The 12,417-nt window shown below is 40.3% G+C and overlaps 1 protein-coding gene across 6 annotated transcripts in view; it reads right to left on the reverse strand.

Moving 5' to 3' along the window:
* samd4a (sterile alpha motif domain containing 4A) overlaps nucleotides 1-12,417 on the reverse strand; it is a 41,094-nt gene that overhangs the window by 9,609 nt on the left and 19,068 nt on the right. For all 6 annotated transcript variants that reach the window (XM_018727321.2, XM_018727317.2, XM_029258680.1 and 3 more), the window contains 8 exons: nucleotides 10,997-11,512; nucleotides 9,187-9,450; nucleotides 5,225-5,334; nucleotides 4,897-4,983; nucleotides 2,049-2,280; nucleotides 1,746-1,831; nucleotides 467-585; nucleotides 26-224 (listed from right to left, as the gene is read on the reverse strand). In XM_018727321.2, the coding sequence (XP_018582837.1) occupies nucleotides 26-224; nucleotides 467-585; nucleotides 1,746-1,831; nucleotides 2,049-2,280; nucleotides 4,897-4,983; nucleotides 5,225-5,334; nucleotides 9,187-9,450; nucleotides 10,997-11,512 (1,613 nt within the window). The remainder of the gene's footprint in view (nucleotides 1-25; nucleotides 225-466; nucleotides 586-1,745; nucleotides 1,832-2,048; nucleotides 2,281-4,896; nucleotides 4,984-5,224; nucleotides 5,335-9,186; nucleotides 9,451-10,996; nucleotides 11,513-12,417) is intronic.

Here is a 12,417-nt window from a genome sequence, read left to right on the forward strand (position 1 = left end):
AAGCAGACGGTTTCAAGGGACACACCTGGCGTCCTTGCTTCAGGCTGCTTGGGGTACTGCTGGCACTGCGTGGCGTCGGTCCCAGAATGCCCGTGGTGCCAAGGAGCCCAAGCCTCGCGCCACTCCGTGACGGCACCTGGAACTGGCGTAAACTCCTCCGGGCTGATACCCCACCCCCGACACAACCTGCAGTTGGGAGGGAGCTGGACTGGCCAAAGGCACGGCTGGAAGATCCAAGAAAGAACAACATACTCAGACAGTGTCAAGACGATGTCATGGCAACCAAGAGCAAATGAAAAAAAGTCTTCTTTTAAATTATTTTCCTCGTCCACGGGTGTAAAAAAGCCACAGGTTTGGAGAGGTTAGGAAATAAACAGGTCATGAACTTAGTCAAATTACCAGAGATATATTTGAACTGAAACTAATATTGATGAAAATGATGAGATGTTGCACTCAGCTAACTGACCTTCTCTGCTGCCGGTATCCCGCCATGTCCAAGAGAGTTTTCCGTGGAAATGAACGAAACAACTTCTGCACCTGCTGTTTCCAGGACAACAGTCTCCTTTTGAGCGTCTCTGTGAAAGCCTAAGAAATGGGAGGAAACCAAAGAGTAGAATGCATGTCTCTCACTGTTTATTAAAGCATTTTTTTTTTTTTTTAAACATTTGACCCTTTCTCTATAATGTTTCACAAATACAGTAAAAGTAACATTGAAATTTGCAAATGTTAAGACCAAAGTGCCCAGTCAGGGTATCAATATGAAGACTAACTGAACAATTGCTGAAACAGTGAGGAGGAGGAAGAGATCACACTGGGTTCTTGTGCTGTAAAGACTTAAGTTACAAATTTAAAGAAACTTTTTACTGTTTATTTACTTATATCATTTGTCTTTTTACTTAATTTGTAATGGACTGAACATCCCCTGTGCATGTTTATGACATGAATGTCAAAATCAGCCTTAAACAGGAATTTGCAAAGATTTATTTTCAGTAAGTTTGTTTTTAAATAATTTAATATAGCTGGAAGTTGTTAACATGCTGAATCTTGTAGAGCATATTCAATTAGGTCTGTATCAGATTTTTACATAACTTTCCTGAACATAAACTGAGGTATGTTTCTATTATTACACTTTCACTGATGGCATAGATTAAAGTAGCCAGATGCTGATTAATGTTGTGCATGTTGTTTCATGGCGGAGCCGGAAGTACAGTGGTTACAGCTGTTGCCTTTGGACTCAAAAGTTCAAGTTTCAGATCTCCCCACCTCCAGCTGTAATCCCCTTGAGCAAGGTACTTAACCAAAAAGTGCCAGTAAAATTACCCAGTTGTATAAATGGGTAAATAATTGTAACCTTAACATAAGTCGCTTTGGAGAACATCATCAGCTAAATGGATAAATGTATGTTAATAAAAGATAAAGTAATTCAATGGACTTGAGCCCTGTCCACTGTGTACCTTGCTTCATACCATATATGTCCTGGACAGGCTATGGAACATATTGAACCCGCAGAAGACACATTAATTGTTCTATTTTTAATTCATTACAGCCCATCTGAAGCTCTGTAGAACCTAACCCACAAAAATTGAGGGATGCCTGTATTATTTAGCTTTTTATTGATTGTGATGTAGCAGTTTGATTTAGGAATGACCCAAGTTACAAACAGAAAGTAGTGTAGCTGGTGACCAGGTCCACATCTGTATTAATTATGGCAAAACACCTCAAAACAACAACAATAGCAGACATACCTCATGGATCAGGCACTTGTCGATTAGCTGGAGATAGGAACTGATATTCTCTTCGTCTGGCCTGGAGACAAGGAGCTGTGTGCAAACTAGATGGCAACAGAAACTTGAACAGTCTTATTTAAGGAACAGATCAATAAGCATGTGAAAGATTTTATGTAACTCATCAGAATAACATAAATGAACCACAAGATCTTACTGGATAAATGCTACAAACTCATGTTCCAAATCTCAGCTGGAACATTACCAGCTCACTTAAAATTTCAGAAACATCTCTCACAGAAGCCTGTTTTCTCAGACACACACCTTTGCCCATGACACGAGTGAACTGGCCAGGGATATCCTCTTCTGCAATGGCTGCCCCTCCTGACTCTGCTTCCCCACCACTCAAGTGCGAACTCTGGACACTCCCCTTTCCGTCAGGTCCCAGCAAGGGCCTCTGTCCAGATTCTTCATTTCTGCAAGCCTTGATGGGTGTCTGTATCATCTGGTGAAGCTCTTGTAGGGGTGTACGGAGATTACCCCCTTCCAAAATATCCTAATTCACACAAAATTAGAAGAGGAGAAAATAAGAGGAGGTTAGAGAGAATGTATATATAGCAGAAGGGAGCTTATGCTTTCTTCTCAGCACATTGTCAATGACTGTTTTAGCTCATATTTAATCACTTGTCTCCTTTTCCTCCAATAGCTTTAGTTATCACTTTAATATAAACTATGGGTTGTATTTGATGGCTTATTTGCTGTATTTGTAATCTTGTCAATGTACGCTGTCTTCAGGATAAAGTGCTATATCAGAAATTGCATTGCAGGATCAAAGGCTCTGGACAGCAAGTTACACCATAAGATGTAAACAAAGGTTCTGATAAATTCATCTTAATATTAAAAAGCAGAGTTAACAAGAAAGCTTTAAAATAGTTTAAAGTTCACAGACATGTTCCAACAAGTTAAATACATCAATACAAGTATAAAAGGATAATGAAACAGCAGAAACTTGTAATGAGAACACAAAATTTGGACAGAAAGCAATGGAGGGTGGTCATAAATTCTACAAGCAAGCAACAAATATATACTCCATTACTTGTGAATACATATAGAGACACCATCAGCTCTAATTTCAATTCTCTAAACAGATGTAATTCTACACAAAACTTGCATACATGTCTTAATTCAACCTTGAATGCAAAAACAGAATAAAGAGAAAAATCAAAACAATGCCAAGGAATTCAAACGCCTTGAAAAAGTTGACGTTTGGATAACTGAAAAGACAACTGTATAGAGGCTCTGGCTACATTGCTCTCAGCATTTGTAAATGGCTCAAAATTCAAAACTGAGGTATCTATTTTACACTTATGTTCACAGAAAGGCTGCGCTCCAATACCTTGCAGACATCTGTGCTACTATCAAAGAGACAGTCAATCTGACACTGAATGCGGAGAGACAGGGTGGGAGGGACGGACAATGACCACAAACAAAATACAACCCCAATTCCAAAGCAGTTGGGACGGTATGGAAAATACTAATAAAAACAAAAGGGAGCGTTTTGTAAATTTACTTCAACTTGTATTCAAACAAAACCAGTATAAAGACAAGGTATTTATGTTTTACCTCATCAACTGCATTGTTTTTTGAAGATAAGTTTTCTGAAATTAATACCTGCAACACATTCCAAAATATTTGGACGGTCAAGTGTACACGTCTTTTAAAAACACTTAAGTGTTTGGGCAGTGAAGACACCAGTTGGTTAAATTTAGCAAGCATAATTTCCCCCCTTTCATCCATTATACAGGTCTTCAGCTGCACAATTATACAGCACCTTTGCTGTCATATATTGCGCCACACATTCTCAATCGGAGACAGGTCAGGACTGCAGGTAGGCTAGTCTAGTACCTGCACTTTCTGCTTACGCAGCCATGCGCTTGTAATCCAGGCAGAATGTGGTTTGGCACTGTCCTGGTGGAAAATGCAGGGACATCCCTGGAAAAGATGGCATCTGAATGGCAGCACATGTACAAATTTTTGAGCAACGTATCTTTCTGCATTAATGACGCCCCCACAGATGTGCAAGCTACACACGCCATGGGTACTGAGACACCCCAAAACCATAACAGATGCTGGCTTTTGGACCTGGTACTGGTAAGCGCTTAGATGGTCCTTTTCCTCTTTTGTCCGGAAAAGATGGCAGGTGCTTTTTTCCCCAAAAACTACTTTGAGATGTTGTCTTGTCAAACCACTGTGTTACTGTCCATTTCAGATGAGATGGAGCCCAAAGAAGTTGGTGGCGCTTCTGGACAGCGTTGATGTACATCTTGCCCATGTCAGGATATCCATTAGAGATGCATGACGGTTTTAAAGACAGTGACTTCTGAGGGATCGGAGATAATGTACATTCAGAAGTGGTTTTTAGCCTTGCTCTTACCGCACCGAGACTTGACTGGATTCCTTGAATCATTTCATTATATTGTGTACTGTAGAGGGTGAAATGGCAAATAAAACTTCATTCTGATTCTGAAACGCCCAAAATCCTTCTGATTTTACTTTGGGGAAATCGGTTCTAAATGTGCTGGATTATTTGCTGACATCTGTCGGCAAAGTGGCTAACCTCGACCCATCCCTTTCCTTGAAGCACTACGCCTTTTCTGGAGGCTCCTTATATACTATAACGATTGCCTCACCTGTTTCACAGCACCTTGTTATTTTAACTTGTCAGATCATTCCTAGTCCTAAACTACACCATTCCAACATTTTAATGCTGCAGGCATCAGTTTCAGAATAAACGTATATCTTTAAAAAACAATGCAGTTGATTAGGTTAAACATGAAGTACCATGTCTTTATAGTGTTTGTTTCCATACAAATCAAAGTAAATTTACCAGTCACTTTTTTTGTTTTCATTAGCATTTTCCATACTGTCCAAACTTGTTTGGAACTGGGGTTGTAATAATTATTTCTCCACACGGCTAGTTTAAGGGAAGGCATCCAGCTGACCAGAGGAGTTATTATAATGCTTGGGGAGGAACAAGCTCAGCCACGGAAAGAAACACAGGCCAGTTACATCACCCTGAGACTTCTCTCCATACCTGTGCAATTTGGCAGGCAGGGTCTCAAACATGAAGTACAATGCATTGCAATTTATTGCAATAAGCATGGTCACTCACCTTTTCAAGGGAACGAAGCATGTTTTGTCTCTCCTTTAGCTTCTGAATACTGATAATAATCTTATGCCTTGCCCCTTTAGTGACATTCTGAAAACATGAAATCAGAATATAAATCCTTTTTTAAAACATTTTTTCACCAATCCCTTTCATCGAAGGCCCCATTCAAGTTAAAGAATTTGAGTAAGAATGTGCTAATGTTTGTTTGAACAAAATCTCTCGAGCAGCTTGTTATGAAACTGACTCCTATAGTTAAAGAATTGTTTTTCTCCCGAAGTTTACAAATTCAGTATACAGTGAACAGTTATGTCTGTACATAAGTACCACTAACCTGGGATTCCAACTGCTCTTCCGTCAGTGACATCATTTCATCATATGTCATTGTTGAGAACAACGCTGCATACTTGTGAAGGCGGAGGCTTTTCAACCATGCCGGTACATCTGCAAACAAGCAGCCGCAACAGTTATGGAATCAGTGCTAGTAAATGCCCATTTCTTTAAAAACAAATGGTTACCGCTAACATCCCTCCAGCTGACATAGCAAACCCAGTATTTTTTTTTCTTCTTTTTTTTTTTTTTTTTAAATAAAATGAAAGCCACTATCCAGGTCCCCCTGGTAAATTGTTTTGGTTACTTATGGGCCTGCCTTTTCACTGGCTAATGCACTATGCACTTACTCATAATACAACACTGCTTAACATCCCACTTCAAAAAGAAACTATTCTGTCACTACAACACAGGTCCAAAGGAAACCATTACATGCACCTTTAAGATCGTAAAGGTTTAATAAAAATAAGTGGTGTTTTAATAGTTTTATTGAAAGTCTACAGTAGAATGCATGCACTGTTACCATTTTTGTATCAGCGCCTGCAGCATTTTCAGTCAATTATTGTAATCAGTCTGATACACACATTCTTCCAATCAAAAACTATTTACATGTACTGACACCATTGCAAAGTGTGCTAATGTTTCAGAATTACTAAACATTTTCTTACTGAAATGGATATGTGCAACAGAAATATTCTGAAAAGTTTGTCAGTAGGTAATTAAAGAAATTGGAAATATGCTGATTGTAGAAATACAGTAGTTCCCAACATACAAACTTTTAAGAAGCTTTTTGCCTTCAGCAACTTTTTGGAAAAGTATTTCATACTTTTTTTTCCCCTGAAGTGAGCTATATCAATTCAAGCAGCAAGACAAAGGTTCACCTGATGCTCTGACAGATGCCAACTGCACATAAGCAGAGCTGTAAGTTCTTAAACACCCTGTTAAACTCTGTAAATAAAGTACAATTAAAAAACCCTAGCCAATGTGGTAGTAAACTCTTGCCAGGGGACTAAATGTGCAGCCACATGCACGAGGCATCCTGGCTCAGAGGGAAGGCTGTCTGCCCCCCCAACACACACGAGCTATTCTATTCTCATCCAAAAAAACCTCACTGCTGCCCGAGTCTGTGGAGCTGTCCAGGTTGCTTACATTTATTCATTTAACATTTATTTATTCTGTCACTGTAGAAAAAACCATAAGTGCACTTTACCAACAAAGAGGTACATAACGTGCTTCTTGTAGCAGTCTTTTTGTCCAATACCAATGCTTTTGCTATACAGAACATTACCCAGGTTGCATTAAAAAGAAATTCAGAAGCCCCCTCAAAGCAACCAGTTTGATTCAATTTATGAATTTTGAGTAACAAACCAACTATTCCAATTAATTTAGCAAGAAACCCACTCTTAAAGACCCTCTGGAAGCTCTGAGATTGCATGGGTGGAAAAACAGTCACATTAGGAAATAAATCTGAAGGTATGAAAATTAAGGTAGCACTCTCAAGTGAAGGCACTGTAGAAACATTAAGAGATGAAAAATGTATCTATTAGGAAGCAAACAAAAAATGTACTCCACTGACCCCCACTGACCACTCAAGACATGGAAGCTACACCACACTGCCCAGAAAAGGCGGTTTCACACAACTCAAAATCTGAACAATGTGACTAGCTAACGATTTTGAAAGACTTATGCAATTCAGTGGCTGACAGTGGAATAACGGTTCATCAGTCAGCTATACCAGGAGTTCTATATTACACTATCCTGAAAAGAAGGGTTGCAAGAAAGGTTTCAAAAATTTAAGCCCACGTCTGCTGTTCAAGAAGCTTGAATGAGCTGAAGCAAATCTGCTAAGAATGAACATCAGTCACCAGTATGCAAACCTGAAGGACTGCGACCCCAGAAAGACTTCAAGCTGTTATTTTAGCAAAAGGCAGGTTAACAAAATATTTATAGATGGGCTTGGAATAGCTTCTCCACCATTCATCAGAAGCTGGGGAGATGAAGTCCAAATGTGTCCTGTTCATCTGACAAACCAGGAAGGGAAAGCAGAATGTTGCCCAAGGTATCCTCAGCAAGAATGGGTCCAAGCTGGTCTTAACATAAGGGGGAGGAGAAAGGAGCACAGTGAGGAACTCCTGAACCTGCTAACCAGGCTTTCCTTCCTTCCATCAAGGTTTAGAGGGTATGTAGACAGGGGATTAAAAGTATTTTATTACTGCTGTTGCAGACTATGTAGTCATGTTAGAGACTCTTGAAAAGTGATCTGGAGAATATACTAGAGCAGTTCACAATTAAGTGCAATGCAGATGGGACAAAGGTCAGAAACTTAAACCCTTGAGGTGTTCTCACCAGGTAAAAGGTAGCAACTACATGGGGAATCTGTTCTAGGTAGGGGAATTTAATAACCTTGCGGTCCTTTTATGACAAGGGGAAATGCAAGACTGAACAAAAGCTTGGTGCAACAGCTTCAGTATTGTGACTTGGTCATAGCTTTGAATGTACTTCTTAGTCTATATCTAGATACCACCTATAGATGAGAGATTTAGGTAGTGATCAAAAGAATAAAACTGCAGATACAAGCCGTGGAAATTAATGCCCTCTGGAGGATGGTGGGCCTCACTTTCAATGACAAGAAAAATTTCTCATTATCAATTATATACAGTTGATAGTTCTCCATATTAAGAGGAACCAGTTACATTGGTCAGGGCATCAGCTCGGAATGCCCCATGGGTGCCTCCTGCCGGAAGGCTACTAGACATGTCTCACCAAGAGGTGACTCTGAGGCGAACCCAGAACACTGACAGATTAGATTTCCAGGTTGTTCTGGTAACAGTTGCAGATTACCCAGGACAAGCTGGACTTTGGCTTGGAATAATTATGCAAACAGAATCAGTTGTTTTGGCTTCAGTGTGTTCAGAACTAATATTGTCTTTAAAAATGTTTGTTTGAACATGAGTTCTCAATAATACTGACTGAAAATATATCTAATCCTGCTACATTTGAAAAAACTTTCACAAGGTCAATACTTCTGCAAGGCATTATTTAAATGAAAAAATCCCACACCCATTTAATATTTCTAACTGTTATTTGTACTCAACACCTGATAAGAAGTAAAGGACTATTCTAGAAGGTGGGGATATGCTCACAGTTGATTGTAAAGATGTAGAGAGATCTATAAAAGGGCTTGTAAACAAACACTTAACAGGGTAGCTGATAAAAGCTACAACTCAAAAATTACAACTGAAACACTTCTGCAACCCAGTCCCAGCAAAACTGAACTGTGAGCGTCATTTACAGCACAGACACCCTTTGGAAACCTTGTATCCAAAGTCAGCACTCAAAATGCATAACCTGGAGCAATGAACACAAAACATGGGCTCTAAACAATGGAAAAAGTAATACAGACTGGTTTATGTTTAGAGGAGGTCAAGAGATGCCTTCAACCCACATTTTTGCTAACTGTTACACATGGTGGCTCTGGAACGGTGTAGGCAACCATCTTGTCAGCTGTTGGCTCACATGATTGCTATGCAAGGTTGTACAACAGCCAAGGAATACGAAGCCATTTTAGAGGCCAAGGAGCACCCTACGAGGCAAACAATTTCCTCAACGAAGTCCCATATTCCATGATGACACCATACACATATAAGCTACAAGATGGGGTGAATCATGATTTCATAAACACCAGTATAAAGTCAATTGCTTTACTAAATCAATCATATAAGATTTAAATGTCTATAAAACCTCAAAGGAAATTCGAGTACAGACTACAGTGCTCTTTTTCAACTCCTTCATCCCCATCCCCTCAACTGATGGTTGCTTTCCTACTACACATTAAGAATTGTCCAGGGGTTACAGGTGCATGGAGTATACAGCAGAGAAACAGACGCAGCACCAAGTTCAAGGCGCTGAAATTCAGCAACAGAATAAACTGGGAAAACTTGATGGAAAGTTCCTCAACTGACTTACCCCTCATGCCGCTGCCCTCTTCGTGGAATGTGCTACGGTGCACTGCACCCCCCATGCCCTCTTCCAAATGCTCACTGCCTCCGCTGCCTGAGGATGCCACGCTACTCTGAGGGGACAAGGGCGCATGATCTGAAGCTGGGCCTCGGACCCGCAGATCTTCCTGGGACAGCCAACCGTGGCCCAGGGGCTGACCAGAAGGACCGCTCATTGGGGGGGTCAGAGACACAGAGCGCTTCAGAGGAGTGTGCTGCCCACCAGACAGGACTGCAAGACAAAGACACCATATAGCACTAGACTGGCTCCAGAGACTTCTAGTAAAGGCCGTTTTTGTCAAACAACATCCAAGTCTAATTGTCACAAGGTACGTACACTCCACAGTTTTTCCTCCTGGAATTTTAATCAACAAATTTCTGTATACAAGACATACAAGATGATCACCACCGCCTTTAAACATCCAACTTGTGTCAAACTAAAATAGTACAATGGTTAAGCAGTAAGACAAGAAATTACCCAAACCTCAAGTATGTTTAGTAGAAGGATTATTATTTTTTTTTTTTTAAAAAACATAACTGACACACAAGATTTAACGAACCTACAACGTAAGGATCCAAACAAAAGCGATGTTGACCTACACTGTTCTGTAATATTGTGATTAATAGTAAATGCTTCTAGATGTAAAGAAAAAGTGCTCGGGGTGGGGTGAATTCCCATTACTGGAGATGGCATAATAGTATAATGCAATGGTATTCCACAAGCCTCTTCCTCCAATATGTAGCAGTAACCCTTTGGGCTATCTATAGTTATTCACTGCTAGACTAAAATAGGTGACCAGATAACATTACAAGTTCCAGTCCCTAAATATTAGCCATTTTTCCTAAATACAGACTCTGCAAAGCATACCATACATGGAAAGAAGAGACTGAGAGGTATGTGTTGCCCAGCTGGTGAGGAGGGGGAGTGGGTAGAAAGATGGCATGCTGTACACTTAAATTCTGCCAGGCTGTCTCATCTACACAACAATAATTACCTGTTTCTGCTAGCTTTACACATTAACAAAAATGAGGCATATATAGCTGATAATTTGATTTTTTGTTTTAGGCAAATACCAATTCATATTTTAATCCAAACATTTCTCACAGGGAAACAAACTATTCAACAAAACCCAGACAATTATTTAAAAAAAAAAAAAAAAAATTCCCTGTCTGGATAAAAACAAGTCATCTTTGTTAATGTAATTTCGTGTGTGTAAACTTGACCTCTGCAAAGAACATCAGCATGAGGCAAGTTTACAAACACACACACAAAATAAAAACTACTCTTTTTGCTGCTAAAACTTCAAGCAGTCCAAAATAAAAAGGATCTTTTCCAGCTGAGGTTTAAATGTGTTATTATTTATATCCTCAGCTGTCTCCTTCATCAGGAAAAAGACCCTTGCATTCTTAGCTGGAAATATCCCTCTCTAACCACAGATATGCTAAATCCAAATGTCTTTGTTGCACCTACTTTTGGTCCAAGTATCATATGTGCACTGCTTGTATCTTATGATAGGGTTATGATGACCATGTCCATTTATTACTCAATGTTGTGGTCAGTGGTTTTAGTTCCAAGTAAAAACAAACTTTTGGGACTGCTTTTATGAAATTTACCAAATTTAGAGAAGGTAAAACTAGACAGAGTACAGCTGCCAAGAAGGGGGATTAGATAACCAGTAGGAAACTAAAGAAAGGGAGAATGAAATGTTCAGAAAGGTAACTCAAGAGAGCATTAGAGAGAGGGGACAGGAAACACAGACACACAAAGCTGCACTCACTGGTGCTGGTCCCACTGCCTGTGCCCACTGTGTTGATAGTAGTGGGGACTGAGGAGGCTGGATAAAGGGAGAGGTGCCCATTTTCTGCATTTTGTTGGTGGTGCCAGCCACCCAGACTGGAGTCCCTGGAACTCTGCCATCCGTTGAGACGGTCATCTGAACCGTAGCGCTGGTGCTGGGGGTACAGGTGGGGGTGCTGATGATGGGGTGTGGGTGTCCGCTCCAGGGAATCACCCGCCCCTCTAGCGGCCGCTCGTTCCTCCAGGTGGTTGAGCCAGAGAGCGAGTGCAGCACGGTCCTCCAACGACGTGGCTGGATGGATGAGGGCGTAGGACAGTAGCTGTCGACTCTCTTCCAGGTGACGCCCGTGCTCAATGGTGTGTGCCAGGATTTTGGGCAGGAGGTGCATGTATTCCCCCTTGGCCTCTGCATTCCCAGGCTTCAGTAGTGGCAAATGGGTCAGAACCAAGGAGATGACCCGTTCTTTGGGCTCACTTTGCCATTGGCTGATGACCGCTAGAAGAGAGGTAGAAACTATTAGCACGGCTACAACAAATTTTCAGGAACAGTGGAGCAATATGCATCAAATCCACAGGAAATGTGTGAAAATTACCATTTCATTCATATTTAACATATCTGTACAAAATGAACACATCTGACTGATAATTTTACAAACCGTTAGCCACTCAATACCTTGATTACTTCCAATCTTAAGTGACATCTAAGAATACTAGTAAACTAGTTATATCTAAATTTAGTGAAGAAGAGAAAGAGGTGGAAGATTCAACTTCTCACCTTGTACTTCTGTTAAAATAGATGCTCTGCAAGTCAGGGGATGTTAAGCCCAAGCGATGGTCTATAGATATCTAGGGTCATGGCACCCATTGTTAACGGCCTGAGAGTTGCATACCTTAAAATTGCTCATTCCAGCTGGGTTCAGCAAGTGCTATAGATATATAAAGTTACACCACTTGGGAAGACTCCCACTACAAATAGAGAACTTGTAATGTGGGCCCAAAGTTGATATCAGCATATATATCAACCCTAAAATGGGGTGTGGTTCATATTCATGTTATGATACATATTTTATAAACGTTTTACAAAAAAGTTTAAAAGCAAAATAACGGATGAGGGTTTTCTGGGTGGCACAGAATTATAAAACAAAAACACAGTCTACTCAATACCCCATGAAGCAAGTGAGGCAATTCTAAAGCAATTTCATCCGGTGCACTTCCATTACAGATTTACATTCATTTACTTAGATGTTTTTCTCCAAAGCGACTTACAATGAATACTAGGTAGTGTTATCAGTCCACACACCTTATTCACCAAGGTGACTTACACTGCTAGATACACTACTTACACTGGCTCACTCATCCATACATCAGTGAAACACATTGTGTCACTCACACACTATAGCA

This window comes from Scleropages formosus, chromosome 15 (assembly GCF_900964775.1).
Source record: "Scleropages formosus chromosome 15, fSclFor1.1, whole genome shotgun sequence".
Lineage (NCBI taxonomy): Eukaryota > Metazoa > Chordata > Actinopteri > Osteoglossiformes > Osteoglossidae > Scleropages > Scleropages formosus.